We start from the raw sequence: 15,849 nt of genomic DNA on the forward strand, positions 1-15,849 counted from the left end.
GGAGTGGCTTCCGTCTGGCCACTCCACCATAAAGGCCTGATTGGTGGAGTGCTGCAGAGATGGTTGTCCTTCTGGAAGGTTCTCCCATCTCCACAGAGGAACTTTGGAGCTCTGTCAGAGTGACCATCGGGTCTTTGTCACCTCCCTGACCAATGCCCTTCTCCCCCGATTGCTCAGTTTGGACGGGCGGCCAGCTCTAGGAAGAGTCTTGGTGGTTCCAAATTTCTTCCATTTAAGAATGATAGAGGCCACTGTGTTCTTGAGGTCCTTCAATACTGCAGAAATGTTTTGGTACCCTTCCCCAGATCTTTGCCTCGACACAATCCTGTCTCGGAGCTCTACGGTCAATATCGTCGACCTCATGGCTTGGTTTTTGCTCTGACATGCACTGTCAACTGTGGGACCCTATATAGACAGGTGTGTGCCTTTCCAAATCATGTCCAATCAATTGAATTTACCACAGGTGGACTCCAATCAAGTTGTAGAAACATCTCAAGGATGATCAATGGAAACAGGATGCACCTGAGCTCAATTTTGAGTCTCATAGCAAAAGGTCTGAATATTTACGCAAATAAGGTATCTGTTTTTAATACATTTGAAAAAATGTCTAAAAACCTACTTTCGCTTTGTTATTATGTGGTATTGTGTGTAGATTGATTTTTTTTATTTAATCCATTTTAGAATATGGCTGTAACGTAACAAAATGTAGAAAAAGAGGAGTCTGAATACTTTCCGAAGGCACTGTGTACAGTGGGAAGAAAGGTATGTGAACCCTTTAGAATTACCTGGATTTCTGTATAAATTGGTATCTGACCTTCATCTATGTCACAACAATAAACAAACACAGTCTGCTTAATAAACGAATAAAACACAAGCAATTATACTTTTTCTTGTCTTTACTGAACACACCGTGTAAACATTCACAGTGCAGGTTGGGAAAAGTATGTGAAACCTTGGATTTAATAACTGGTTGACCCTCCTTTCGTTGGAATAACCTCAACCAAACGTTTTCTGTAGTTGCGGATCAGACCTGCACAACGGTCAGAAGGAATTTTGGACCATTCCTCTTTACAAAACTGTTTCAGTTCCACAATATTCTTGGGACATCTGGTGTGAACCACTCTCGAGGTCATGCCACAGCATCTCAATCGGATTAAAGTCAGGACTGACTGGGCCACTCCAGAAGGTGTATTTTCTTCTGTTCAAGACATTCTGTTGTTGATTTACTTCTGTCTTTTGGGTTGTTGTCCTGTTGCGTCACCTAACTTCTGTTGAGCTTCAATTGGCAGACAGCCTTACATTCTCCTGCAAAATGTCTTGATAAACTAGGGAATACATTTTTCAGTCGATGATAGCAAGCTGTCCAAGCCCTGAGGCAGCCAAGCAGCCCCAAACCATGATGCTCCCTCCACCATACTTTACAGTTGGGATGAGGTTTTGATGTTGGTGTGCTGTGCCTTTTTTTCCTCCACTCATAGTGTTGTGTGTTCCTTCCAAACAACACAACTTTTGTTTCATCTGTCCACAAAATATTTTGCCAGTAGCGAATATCCAGGTGCTCTTTTGCAAAATTCAGACGTGCAGCAATGTTTATTTTGGACAGCAGTGGCTTCTTCCGTGTTGTCCTCCCATGAACACCATTATTGTTTAGTGTTTTACATATCGATGACTCGTCAACAGAGATGTTAGCATCTTTCAGAGATTTCTGTAAGTCTTTAGCTGACACTCTAGGATTCTTCTTAACCTCATTGAGCATTCTGCGTTGTGCTCTTGCAGTCAACTTTGAAGGACGGCCACTCCTCGGGAGAGTAGAAACAGTGCTGAAATTTCTTCATTTATAGACAATTTATCTTACCGTGGACTGACTTTTATAGATACTTTTGTTACCCTTTTCAGCTTTATGCAAGGCAACAATTCTTAATCTTAGGTCTTCTGACATCTCTTTTGTTCGAGGCATGGTTCACATCAGGCAATGCTTCTTGTGAATAGCAAACTACATTTTTGTGAGTGTTTTTTTATGGGACAGCTCTAACCAAAATCTCCAACCTCGTCTCATTGATTCGACTCCAGGTTAGGTGACTCCTGACTCCAATTAGCTTTTGGAGAAGTTATTAGCTTAGGGGTTTACATACTTTTTCCAACCTACACTGTGAATGTTTATATGATGTACTCATTATAGACAAGAAAAATATAATTTGTGTGTCATTAGTTTAAGCACACTGTGTCTGTCTATTGTTGTGACTTAGATGAAGATCAGATAAAATGTTATGTCAAATTCATGCAGAAATCCAGGTAATTCCAAAGGGTTCACACACTTTTTCTTGCCACTGTGTGTGTGTGTGTATATATATATATCACATATACGATCATTCCATTCTAGCTAAACAATAGATAGTGTTTGGCAACATAAAAAACATTTTCATACACATCTAAAATGTATGAATTAAATGTAAGATCTATTTTACACACATATGAAGATACAGTGAGGGAAAAAAAGTATTTGATCCCCTGCTGATTTTGTACGTTTGCCCACTGACAAAGAAATGATCAGTCTATAATTTTAATGGTAGGTTTATTTGAACAGTGAGACAGAATAACAACAACAAAAAAATCCAGAAAAACGCATGTCAAAAATGTTATAAAATTATTTGCATTTTAATGAGGGAAATAAGTATTTGACCCCTCTGCAAAACATGACTTAGTACTTGGTGGCAAAACCCTTGTTGGCAATCACAGAGGTCAGACATTTCTTGTAGTTGGCCACCAGGTTTGCACACATCTCAGGAGGGATTTTGTCCCACTCCTCCTTGCAGATTTTCTCCAAGTCATTATGGTTTCGAGGCTGACGTTTGGTAACTCAAACCTTCAGCTCCCTCCACAGATTTTCTATGGGATTAAGGTCTGGAGACTGGCTAGGCCACTCCAGGACCTTAATGTGCTTCTTCTTGAGCCACTCCTTTGTTGCCTTGGCCGTGTGTTTTGGGTCATTGTCATGCTGGAATACCCATCCACGACCCATTTTCAATGCCCTGGCTGAGGGAAGGAGGTTCTCACCCAAGATTTGACGGTACATGGCCCCGTCCATCGTCCCTTTGATGCGGTGAAGTTGTCCTGTCCCCTTAGCAGAAAAACACCTCCAAAGCATAATGTTTCCACCTCCATGTTTGACGGTGGGGATGGTGTTCTTGGGGTCATAGGCAGCATTCCTCCTCCTCCAAACACGGCGAGTTGAGTTGATGCCAAAGAGCTCCATTTTGGTCTCATCTGACCACAACATTTTCACCCAGTTGCCCTCTGAATCATTCAGATATTCATTGGCAAACTTCAGACGGGCATGTATATGTGCTTTCTTGAGCAGGGGGACCTTGCGGGCGCTGCAGGATTTCAGTCCTTCACGGCGTAGTGTGTTACCAATTGTTTTCTTGGTGACAATGGTCCCAGCTGCCTTGAGATCATTGACAAGATCCTCCTGTGTAGTTCTGGGCTGATTCCTCACTGTTCTCATGATCATTGCAACTCCACGAGGTGAGAGCTTGCATGGAGCCCCAGGCCAAGGGAGATTGACAGTTCTTTTGTGTTTCTTCCATTTGCGAATAATCGCACCAACTGTTGTCACCTTCTCACCAAGCTGCTTGGCGATGGTCTTGTAGCCCATTCCAGCCTTGTGTAGGTCTACAATCTTGTCCCTGACATCCTTGGAGAGCTCTTTGGTCTTGGCCATGGTGGAGAGTTTGGAATCTGATTGATTGATTGCTTCTGTGGACAAGTGTCTTTTATACAAGTAACAAACTAAGATTAGGAGCACTCCCTATAAGAGTGTGCTCCTAATCTCAGCTCGTTACCTGTATAAAAGACACCTGGGAGCCAGAAATCTTTCTGATTGAGAGGGGGTCAAATACTTATTTCCCTCATTAAAATGCAAATCAATTTATAACATTTTTGACATGTGTTTTTCTGGATTTTTTTGTTGCTATTCTGTCTCTCACTGTTCAAATAAACCTACCATTAAAATTATAGACTGATCATTTCTTTGTCAGTGGGCAAATGTACAAAATCAGCAGGGAATCAAATACTTTTTTCCCCTCACTGTACCTATAAGCAATCATTTCTGATGAAAAAACACAAAATGTGAAAAATTGGTAGATAGCGTTTTGGAAATAAACTTTTCATATCTACCACAGCAAATCAAATCCCCAATACACAACCATAAATTGTAACTTCCCCACTGTAAAATGATCACAACTTTAATTGACATTTTACCTCATAGTTATATCACATAAAGTGAGTGATGTTTAACTTTGAGCTAAGGAAAAATGCCACAGATCACGCAAGACAACATTGACCCTATCAAATCACATTTTATTGGTCGCATACACATATTTAGCAGGTGTTATTGTGGGTGTAGAAAATTAACATCATACATATGATGTCACCCAAACCAAAACAGATCATTAAATTCTCATATGATCATATAGGCTAGAGATCATCAACTAGATTCAGCTGCGAGACGATTTTTTCTTGAGCGGGTGGTCAGGGGGCTGGAACATAATTACAAATAATTTATAGACTGCATATTGACCACAAGAAGCCCAAACAGATTTACAAAAATAATCACTTTAAACCTTGCTTAAATTTGTGTACACTCACATATACAGTATCTCTATATTACGCGTGAAAATACTTTGAAACAGATTTCCAAAATCAAAATCACTTGGAGCTGATTTGCCGGTCTTTTGTGTGTCTTCTGATCCCTCAGTGTCTTCTGATCCCTCCTGTCTCAGCCTCCAGTATTTATGCTGCAGTAGTTTATGTGCCGGGGGGCTAGGGTCAGTCTGTTTCATCTGGAGTATTCTCTTGTCTTATCCGGTGTCCTGTGTGAATTTAAATATGCTCTCTCTAATTCTCTCTTTCTCTCGGAGGACCTGAGCCCTAGGACCATGCCTCGGGACTACCTGGCATGATGACTCCTTGCTGTCCCCAGTCCACCTGGCCATGCTGCTGCTCCAGTTTCAACTGTTCTGCCTGCGGCTACAGAACCCTGACCTGTTCACCGGACGTGCTTGTTGCACCCTCGACAACTACAATGATTATTATTATTTGACCATGCTGGTCATTTATGAACATTTTAACATCTTGACCATGTTCTGTTATAATATCCACCCTGCACAGCCAGAAGAGGACTGGCCACCCCTCATAGCCTGGTTCCTCTCTAGGTTTCTTCCTAGGTTTTTGGCCTTTCTAGGGAGTTTTTCCTAGGGAGTTTTTCCTAGCCACCGTGCCTCTTTCACATGCATTGCTTGCTGTTTGGGGTTTTAGGCTGGGTTTCTGTACAGCACTTTGAGATTTCAGCTGATATACGAAGGGCTATATAAATAAATTTGATTTGAAAAATAAATTTGATTTTATGTCCAACAATAAAAAAAAGATATAGGCTATGTACTAACTAAAATACACCAAACTGCAACAATTGGCAAACACAGCCATTGATATGTGTTAATAATGTGTGGCTGATGTCATTGACCCGGCCAAGGCTTTCGACTCTGTTAATCACCACATTCTCATCAGCAAACTCAACAGCCTTGGTTTCTCAAATGACTGCCTCGCCTGGTTCACCAACTACAACTCAGACAGTTCAGTGTGTCAAATCGGAGGGCCTGTTGTCCGGACCTCTGGCAGTCTCTATGGGGGGTGCCACAGGGTTCAATTCTCAGGCTGACTCTCTTCTCTGTATACATCAATGATGTCGCTCTTGCTGCTGGGGATTCTCTGATCCATCTCTACGCAGACGACACCATTCTGTATACTTCTGGCCCTTCTTTGGACACTGTGTTAACTAACCTCCAGACGAGCTTCAATGCCATACAACTCTCCTTCCGTGGCCTCCAACTGCTCTTAAATGCAAGTAAAACTAAACGCATGCTCTTCAACCAATCGCTGACCGCACTTGCCCGCCCGTCCAGCATCACTACTCTGTACGGTTCTGACTTAGAATATGTGGACAACTACAAATACCTAGGTGTCTGGTTAGACTGTAAACTCTCATTCCAGACTCACATTAAGCATCTCCAATCCAAAATTAAATCTAGTACCGGCTTCCTATTTCACAACAAAGCCTCCTTCAACAAGCTGCCAAACATACCCTTGTAAAACTGACTATCCTACCGATCCTTGACTTCAGCAATGTCATTTACAAAATAGCCTCCAACACTGTACTCAGCAAATTGGATGCAGTCTATCACAGTGCCATCCGTTTTGTCACCAAAGCACCCCATATACTACCCACTACTGCGACTTGTATGCTCTCGTTGGCTGGCCCTCGCTTCATATTCGTCACCAAACCCACTGGCTCCAGGTCATCTATAAGTCTTTGCTAGGTAAAGTCCCACCTTATCTCAGCTCAATGGTCACCATAGCAGCACCCACCCATAGCACACGCTCCAGCAGGTATATTTCACTGGTCACCCACAAAGAGAATTCCTACTTTGGCCGCCTTTCCTTTCAGTTCTCTGCTGCCAATGACTGGAACAAACTGCACATTTCACTGAAGCTGGAGACTCATATCTTGTAAATGAGAACTTGTTCTCAACTAGCCTACCTGGTTAAATAAAGGTGAAATAAAAATAAATAAAAAATGTGATGACCCTTCCACTCTGTCTGCAGTATTTTGTGTTGGTGTTGTGTTCTGGGGTCCCTGGTTTTATGGGGGGGGGGGGGCCCCACTCTGTGTGTCGACCCTCCCACTGTCTGCTGAATTCTCTCTCTTTGCTCTTGTTTTCCTTAATAGGATGTCGGTGGGCGGAGCCGGGAGGGTCGTCAGCAAAATGGGACACACCTGGGCTTCGGGTGTGGGCTCATTGAGGAGACTCAACGCAGACAGTTATTTTTGATTGTGTGACATGTAAATACACACACACATAGTGTTCACATGGTTCTGTCATCTAGATTGACATCTATCCAGAGGCTTTGACAGGTGCTCTGTCCATCCTCAGCAGTTCTCTATTTTAGTTGAGGTGTGACCGTGAGCTGGGGGGGTTGGATGAAGAAGGGGGGTGTGGTGGCCATGGTGAGAGGGTGGTGGGAGAGCTAGGCACTGAGTCAGAGTTGTTCGTTGGTGAGTGAGGATCTGTGGGAGTGGGGTGGAGAGCCTGGGGGTCAGGGAGCTGTTGGACACCGCACAAACACATGACCACTTGTCAGCTCCCACACACACACACTCTCCACTTGAGTTGAGCTCTCTTTTCACACACACACACACACACACACACACACACACACACACACTCTCTCTCTACCTCTGTGTGTGTATGTTTACAAAGACCATTGCATAAGTGGATTTCAAGCAATAGTTTATTTCGTTTAGCAAAACTGATTACCGCCAAGGCATATTGTTCTCCATTTATCTTCATTGCATTATAAGTTGTCAATGAGAAGAAGTCTTAATGTCCATATGTAAACATTCAATGCCTCCTGATAACTTGGAAAAATAAAAACCAATGGATGTGGAACACAATAGCCTAACTGTCATTAACCTTACCCCTGCACTGATTTCTTCCCCCTTATGGACCAGAGCAACACACATATACACCAAACAATAAGTAATAACTTGTCAAACAATCAACAGGCAAAACTGAACTGTGTTCTTATATCTGTTGTAGCAAAATTAAAACATGATTCAAGGAAACAAAAGAGAGTAATGTTGACAGAACACAGGTTAAACAAGATTCAAGGAAACAAATTAGAGTAATATTGACAGAAGAAGAAACGTTTTAAAACCAATGAGAATCCCTATTCTCTTACCCAGTCTCCTAAGTGGGTCCTGCGTCTTGGGTTGGGATTCCACTGCCTTGGGTTCATGATGCACGGCGATAGGAGGTTGCTTGCTCCTGCCCAACATGATGCAAGTTCCAATGCTGTTCTCGTTGTAGTTTTCTGTCCGTTGTTCTCTTGACTGATATGAAAAAGTCAGGGGTATGTATTGGGGGAGCGCAAATTCCCAGTGCAGGTGCCGTTTTTATAACTCTTCAGCAAGTCTTGGGTTGTGTGCTACTCCGTTGCGTCACCAGGGTAGCGCACAACAGTAATTAATTCCATTTCCATGTGAAGTCCCTACCAGCGTGATTTAATAGCAATGCGTAATCTGAGTTCAGCCAGGGGCGCAGAAACTCTTGAAAACTATACCCACAGACGCAAATCAAATCACTTGTACCCACAGTCACACGTTCATATACCCTGCCTGCCTATAGTCTACATTCTTTTAACATAACAGCCTATCAGGGTGAAGCCTAGTTTATTTTAACATAGCAGCCTATCAGGGGCATTATGGTAATGAACAAAAGAAAGTTTCACAATCTCACTGACCTATTTCATAGGTAGGGTCTATTATTATGGTATTTTAATCGATCTAATAGCCTAGACTATACTTCATGGTTCATGAAGAATTGCAATTAATCCTATATAGCCTACAATCTGCATTTATTTAGTGTTCTTTAGCTCAGTTCCTCCCTCCAAAATGACGGGTGGCTTAAAGCAGTGTTTCGCACTCCAAACACAGGCTACGTTCACACTGGATTTTTTTGCATTACTACTTCCACTAACACACACAGCGCCACCCACCTGCAGCCCACGTTCAAAGTCTTATCATTGGGCGCCACCTAGCGGTTATATATGGTTGTACAAATCTGTCATCTCAACTCCATTATGGGTGGGTGGGGTGTAGGCAGGAAATACTAAAGTATGAAAGCCGCTGTCATGAGAATAATGGATCATCTGGCTATCGCTTTATTACAACCAAATTCAGTTAAATCATTCAAGTAAAGTGCCAAAACGCATAAACCGTATACTTTGAATATGCCTCTAACACATTGATTAAACGGTTTCATAATATCGCAGAGGCTGCAAGTAGCCTGGCCTAATTCTGAAGATAAAGCTATTTCTATAGCCTATCCTGCTGTTCTGTTCAAAGCCAGGCTGCAGTGGTGATGAGCATGATCAAATAGCTCTGGGCCCAAATTATGATTTATTACTTTTTCTGCATCCATATATTATTAACATACAAAGTCAATTTGTGCAAATAGAAATGCTTTTGAAGGGCACTTGAGTTAATATGTGCTATATGTCATTGTAAGTAAGCCGGGGGGAAACACTAACTGTGGATTAGATGAACAGGTCTTGGTCTGCGATACTGCAGTGGCAAACCCGTGGGGTTGGGACTTAATTAGGTTTCGATAAGGGTATAAAGAGGATAATTAGGAGAAGGAGCGAGCTCAGCTGTAGGTTCCAGGACCAGGGGAGAGAGGCATGTTTCACAGGCCATCTACAGACCTATCCCTACAGCATAGATGCAAGCTTCTTCACTCTCTCTCTCTCTCACAGAACGGCACTGGGTCCCCTAATAACTAATGACACCTGATCCAAAGGCATCCATTTTAGAACAACCATTCAGGCTCTGTAAGCTTTGATGTGTAATATCAAAACAGAGACAAAGGATAGAACAATATAATGCATATCCATATATTTATCTAAATACAGTATATGGCTCTGATATGTTATGGGAAAATCGCAAATGGCTATAGAATAGATATTTTGACCCATTCTCAATTGTACCCAGCCATGTTGCAGTATATATAGGGTGAGAGATTAACTCATTTCCAATAATCCTCTCAGAGGCTCTGATCCAGGAGTTGCTGTGCTCCTGCCCAGGCATCTAGAGCTTCCATCGAACGCCACTGCCTCTGTAAACACCCACTACCCTATTTGACAAACCCTACCCTCCCCCCTGGTCCCCCCCAGCAATCACTCCCTTTTCAGTAAACAATGGGTAATATGACAGCTGATAGATACACAAGTTTGGCTGGTATCTGTCAATTGCCAAAAGTTTGCCTTGGACTGAATAACGTCTGGTCTGCCTACTTTCAGTGTGTGGTACATTTTTGTACTGGTGAGCTTGCTACATATGTAGAAATGTATTTAGCACAACTTACAAAGGCATATTTACTATATATTAGTCTTTTTAATTCTGAGAGTTATAGCTAGCAAGCACCTCACACCAAACTAGTTAACCCTTATTTAACCAGGTTGACAGAGAACACATTACAGGAATTGCGCCTCATAGCTAAAGTTCCTCCTAGTTTGGGCCTATACATTCGGGCATAGCCAACTCTTGCATCAACTGCTCCAAGAAAGATTATGATGAAAGGACCAAGAAAAAAAAGAGGACAGAAGGGAGAGATGCTCAGTAAGAGAAAGCAATGGAGCAAAAATAATAGATGAAAGAGAGGACTAAAGACTGTAAGAGAGAGCAAGGGGTTGTGAGTGGGGGAATGATTGAAGATGACAATTTAGGAGAAAATCAGGATAAGACTGAATGTGATTGAGAGAAGGGTCTATGGTATGAGGGGGAGGGGATGCCTACCCACTGAAAAGTAGACCTACATGCATATTGCCTACAGCAGCCATCACATACAAAGTAGGAACCATGTAAAATGCCACTGAGATGTGCCCTCTCCATGTGGGTGGAATCTTTAGCCTGCAGAGAATAAGCACATTTGCATATCAGTCAAAATATACAGACACTGTCATTTCTGTTGTCTTGTGTGCATACTTTTAGTGAGATTTGCAAATGCATTCAACTGTGTTTTTGTTATGCAATATGCTGTGTTTGAAAAGGTAATTACTAAATTATGACAGTTTGAAGTGATCTATGCTGCTCACATTTATGCAGAGATATTAGGTATTTAACAGACTAGCTATTTCAACCACAGTAGACCTAACTACCAGCTATCCTAGCTAGTAGCTGCATGCTACTAACTAGCTAGCAAATCAGTGCTAGCTCAACATTTAGTTTGATTGTATGTTTTGAATGTTGTTAGCCAGCTAGCTATATTACAATACTGTGTCCACCGATACTCCCACTTTAGTGCAGGATGTTTGCTTAGTTAGAACATGGTTATGGTAACATCCATGAAAATAAGGAATTGGCTAGGTAACTAGTTATTATTGGTCCTGGTACCTAGCTACTGGTCGAGCAAGCTCACATGCTAATTAATGATTTCAACCAGCTTGCAATGAGAAGCGTATATTTCACAATATGCTAATGTTAACGGGTATGAATGCGTTTGCCAAGACCATACAATATTTGGGTCTAAAGTTGTATATTTCACTGCACATGCATGATGTGTGACGCTGGTCAGCACATTAGCTAGTCAGCTAACCTCAGTCGGCAAACCTTTAGTTTTTAATATAGAAACTGGGTCAAAGAGAGGCACGTTTAATCAACTGATAACTAACAGTCGACAGTAAGCTTAAACGTAACTCTAAAAAGTGGGCAATTGTGTTATTTTAACATTTCACCATTGTTTGTTATTCCGTTCAATTGAGTGTGACTTCCTACTGGCTAACTAGCTCTCGATGAATAAAATGTCGCTTCTTTACGCATCGTTCCACACTCCTATCCTTGCGCATTAGTGGAAGGCGAGGGAAATATCGCTCCGCACCAGATAGAATAATAAAAAAACAAATAAAGAAAAACCTTACACTATTTAAAACCACATAAAATAATTGTGTAATTGTTTAAGTATTAACAAAATGAACATAGTGCATAGCCGTTAGTTAATCGTTTTTCTACACGGTCTGTAAAAAAGGACTAGTTTGTTCAGGATGACGGGTTCATTACCTTTAGAAAGAAAGGATTGTCTCAATGATTGTGGGAGTGATACTCAGCAAAAAAATAATTAATAGACAAAAGCCACGACATACTCTTCTGACATAGTTTACTAGTAGTATATATTATAAGTGGGATATCGATTAATGAAGATTAATTCACAGACTCTTCAAAACGTTCACTACTCCCCCCCTCCATTTATACATGGTAGCGTCTGAAAGAATGCCCCGGACTGCTTTCCTCTTGGGCCCAATGTGCACTTGATTGACTCTCAGGATAACCAATAATAATATGGTTTAAGCTTAGCAACAGTGAATATGCAATTTTGTCCAATAGCAGCAATGAGAGGGTGGTCCTATATCCTAAAACTTGATTGGCTTAAACTTTCGATAAATGCACTAGAATTGTGGGTTAGGTAGTTGGTCATGGATGGTCTCGCTAGTAATTTACCTACATTGGAACTACAGATACCACAAAACAAGTAGAGTCAAGAAAAGCAGCATGCGCACTGGCGGTGGTAGAGTTGATATAAAACCGCGAACTCCTTCTGTGGCAGCATACTGGACAGTCACTGTTGTGGAGGTGAAATACGAACTTGAGAAGGATTGCTAGCGGCACCGAAATAGTTAACGTTAGTTCGCTAGCTAGCTACAGTAGCTCTGACGAATCATTCGAGAAGTAACAAGTGTTACCATTCATAACTTTGTTTTTAAGAGTAGCGATAGTGAACGTTTCGAAAGTTAGCTAAACATTTCTTGTCAAGTAAATGTTGCTCATATTAAGACAAACAGTATACTTAGCAAAAGTTCGCAAAATATATTTTAATTAACATTTAGTTTAATTCGCACAGAGACAACGGTTGACATGTGGTAAGGCGAACAGCCCACCAGCATACATCAGGATGACAGAACCGAGCATTGAGAAGACCCATCACCTGAAAACTTCAGATACCCCATCAAGTGGGAGAGGAAGAGTTGTGGAGCATCCCCAAACCAATGAGAGCCGTGGACTCGAGACTGGCGGTAGGGGGCGATATGGAGATAAACAGCAGCAAGCAGAGAGTGACGGCGGGGTTATCCCTGCAGACAAGTTGTGGCAAATGCAAGGCGGGCAGAGGGAGGTGTGCCCAAGATTCGTTGCCGGAAATGCACTTCCTAAGTGCCCAGCAGCAACACAGCCTTGCCAGGAACCTGGAGCAGATGCAGCCGGAGAGGGAGGCCTCGTAGCCCACGGAAATAGTGGAGATGGACCGCACGAGGAGACCCTGAGTCAAGTGCAAGGCGAGTGTGGAAAGAGGACCGACTCTGGCTCTCCAGGCGCCGGGGCAGCAGTAGATGCTCGTCAGGGCAAGAAGAAACACAGGCGTCGACCATCCAAAAAGAAGCGTCAATGGAAGCCCTATTTTAAACTGTCTTGGGAAGAAAAGAAAAAGCTTGACGAGCGAGAGACAGAACGAGCGTCCCGAGTGAGAGCAGAGATGTTCGCGAAGGGGTTGCCCGTTGCCCCCTACAATACAACGCAGTTCCTTATGGATGAACACGACCGAGAGGAACCGGATCTGAATACCGAAAGTGGTCCCCGACGTCTGTTGGGGACTGGTGCTCGCCCAGAGGACTCCGCAAGTGAGGACGAGCTTTTCGATGTAGAGGAGGAGGAGGACTACGGCAGCGGTGGTGGCAGCGATGGCATCGGGAGGCCTGGAAACGCAGGTGGGGAGTTTCTTCAGAGAGACTTTTCCGAGACCTACGAGAAATACCACATCGAGAGTCTTCAAAACATGTCCAAGCAAGAGCTGGTTCAAGAATACCTGGAGCTGGAGAAGTGCATGTCCCGTCTGGAGGAAGAGAACACCCGGTTGCGGCGCGTAACCAATCCGGACATCACAGATGATAGCCAGGTGCCCCAGTCGGATTCGGCGCGGATCAGAGAATTGGAGGGTGAATTGGAGAGACTGAGGGCGCAGAACAGTGAGCAACGTCCGCATAACCAGCAGAGCAAGGAGCGGGAGCAGATTGTCACATTAGGTGACTAGAAATGGATAGAACCAGGTCAAATATGGAAATGAGGGGACTAAACAGGACTTTAAGAAAATTGTCACCAGTTTTATGAAATCGGTTTGTTAACTCTGGAAGGTTCAGTGACAGTCCGTAAATTGCGTTGCAATATTTGAGCTTTCTTTTCTATTTGGACTGTAAAGGCGCCTGTTTAAACTTTTTCAATAAGTAATGTATATATTTTAAATTATTTTCTTTTTTATAAAGAGAATGTATTTGGAAATACGTTTTTGTTTCCCTGGTATGCATGCATTAAAATACTCTATCCCACAATTTGTTAAATCAGCAGGACTATTTGTCCAAATGTAACATTTGTTAAAAAATGCTTCTTTTGAGAATTTCAAATAACTTTCCCAAAATTAAATGTGCAAATTAACATGTACGCAAACAATTGTTTTTTTTCTTCGTAGGGGGTAAATAAAGATTTTGCCTGATACCAACTAAGTATTTGGCTATTATCTGCAAGCCATTTTACAGCTATCGACTTACATCAATTTCTTTTCACTATTTAGGCAGAAGTAAAGTGATGGAATATGCTCAATACCCTAGTTTTTCCAGATTCATTCAGATGTGCCCTTACTATCCTACTATACTCTTAGATGAGCCATTACCAAATCAGGTAAGTTGTGACTGCTTCACTCATGATCACTATAGAAATTATATGCAGGTTGCATAATGCAACCCTTCGTAAACAAAAACTGCCAAGAATCTACAGTAGGCTGTATGTACACAGCCATATATTTAGATATGCAGGGTTGGGGAGTAACTGATTAGAAATACTTTTGAAAAAGACTACTTCTTGATTTACTTTTAAAAAACACATTTTTGCTCAATGACATTCAATTCAGCATTGAAAAAAAGGTACAAGTTAAAGTTTGTTTCACCTGAATGAGTCTGACCACTATGCTGATCACACCAAATGCATTCGATAGCTCCTTTTAGACTTATTCTAATTGAGGGGAAGTAATCAGATTAAGTTAGAGTTTGGGTAATCCAAAAGTTACGTTGATTACAATGTTGGACAGGTAACTAGTAAAGGATTACATTTAGAAAGTATTTTTTATTTTAACTAGGCAAGTCAGTTAAGAGCAAATTCTTATTTACAATGACGGCCTATTCCGGCCAAACCCTGACGATGCTGGGCCAATTGTGTGCCGCCCTATGGGACTCCCAATCACAGCCGGTTGTGATACAGTCTGGAATCGAACCAGGGTCTGTACCCAACCCTGGATATATGTCTAGCTGTAGCTGATGGTTTTGTGAGGTCTCACGACATGATATCCTTACAAAAGCTATTTTGTACTCCAACGCTCAATAGGTCACTTCTTGACCTGTCTCAGTGGTATGTGAAATGGACCTAATGTTGCAGGCTAAAGCTCATCGAGCACATGACTCCGACTGCTAAAATAGTCTTTCTAAACAAGGCAAGGGTCCTATTGGAGTTGCATTGCCCTACTTCCATGGTATAATTTGGGATATGGAACTTATTGGGCCAAGGGTGATCAACGAATGTCAGGGAAGAACTTTGTCACTTTTTCATTACTCATACAATTAGATTGAATTCAATGTGAATGTTAAGCCTACCATTCATAAACAAGTCCAATGCAGGTCAATGAAATTAGTATTTTTTGTTCTTCAGGTCCAAATCATTCTAAAGTATCCAACATTGAGTGTTGCTCAATTAAGTTACTTATGTATGAAACAGTGGCCAGGTAAAACAAACCAATGCATGGATTGCTGTCATACCTTGTCCATAGACTTACATGGTAAGGAAACCAATATGTAATTTGGGTGAACTATCCCTTTAAAGAGAGGAAAGCTAATAATGAAAAATAGATAAGTAATGCTGACCCATTTAGCCTGGTTTCAGACTCAGAGATAAAATGTTGTCAAGAACATTGACACAAAGTTGGAAATACACTTCTGTGTCAATATATTCCAAAATGGTACATTTTATGTATGTTTAAACTATGATTAAATACCAAGACTGCAGCGATAAATTGTTGTATGATTAATAAATTATTTAACTCTAGCTTTTCTCGTGGCCTACTTGGAATCCACACATTTTCCTGAGCTCCTCCTTCGACGTTGTATTGATCCTGTCTAGAGCTTATACTGGCAGCCATTTGACTGCTG

General features: G+C 41.9%; 2 protein-coding genes across 2 annotated transcripts in view; one reads left to right on the forward strand and one right to left on the reverse strand.

The window, feature by feature from the left end:
* Positions 1 to 8,536, reverse strand: part of LOC115171063 (1-phosphatidylinositol 4,5-bisphosphate phosphodiesterase delta-3-A-like) — a 30,295-nt gene extending 21,759 nt beyond the window's left edge. Inside the window, exon 1 of the mRNA XM_029727545.1 lies at positions 7,798 to 8,536. Within this exon, the coding sequence (XP_029583405.1) occupies positions 7,798 to 7,894 (97 nt within the window). The 5' untranslated portion in view covers positions 7,895 to 8,536. The remainder of the gene's footprint in view (positions 1 to 7,797) is intronic.
* A 3,665-nt stretch (positions 8,537 to 12,201) lies between these two features.
* Positions 12,202 to 14,182, forward strand: LOC115171064 (protein HEXIM-like). The gene has a single exon (XM_029727546.1). It carries the CDS (start codon positions 12,561 to 12,563, stop codon positions 13,689 to 13,691), a length of 1,131 nt encoding a protein of 376 aa, XP_029583406.1. The 5' UTR covers positions 12,202 to 12,560; the 3' UTR covers positions 13,692 to 14,182.
* The last annotated feature ends 1,667 nt before the right edge of the window (positions 14,183 to 15,849 follow it).

The sequence above is a fragment of the Salmo trutta genome, chromosome 32 (assembly GCF_901001165.1).
Source record: "Salmo trutta chromosome 32, fSalTru1.1, whole genome shotgun sequence".
Taxonomy (NCBI): Eukaryota; Metazoa; Chordata; class Actinopteri; order Salmoniformes; family Salmonidae; genus Salmo; species Salmo trutta.

What these genes read in the sequence shown, in the direction of transcription:
- LOC115171064 (XM_029727546.1), top strand. Translation starts at nt 12,561, where the DNA reads ATGACAGAACCGAGCATTGAGAAGACCCATCACCTGAAAACTTCAGAT.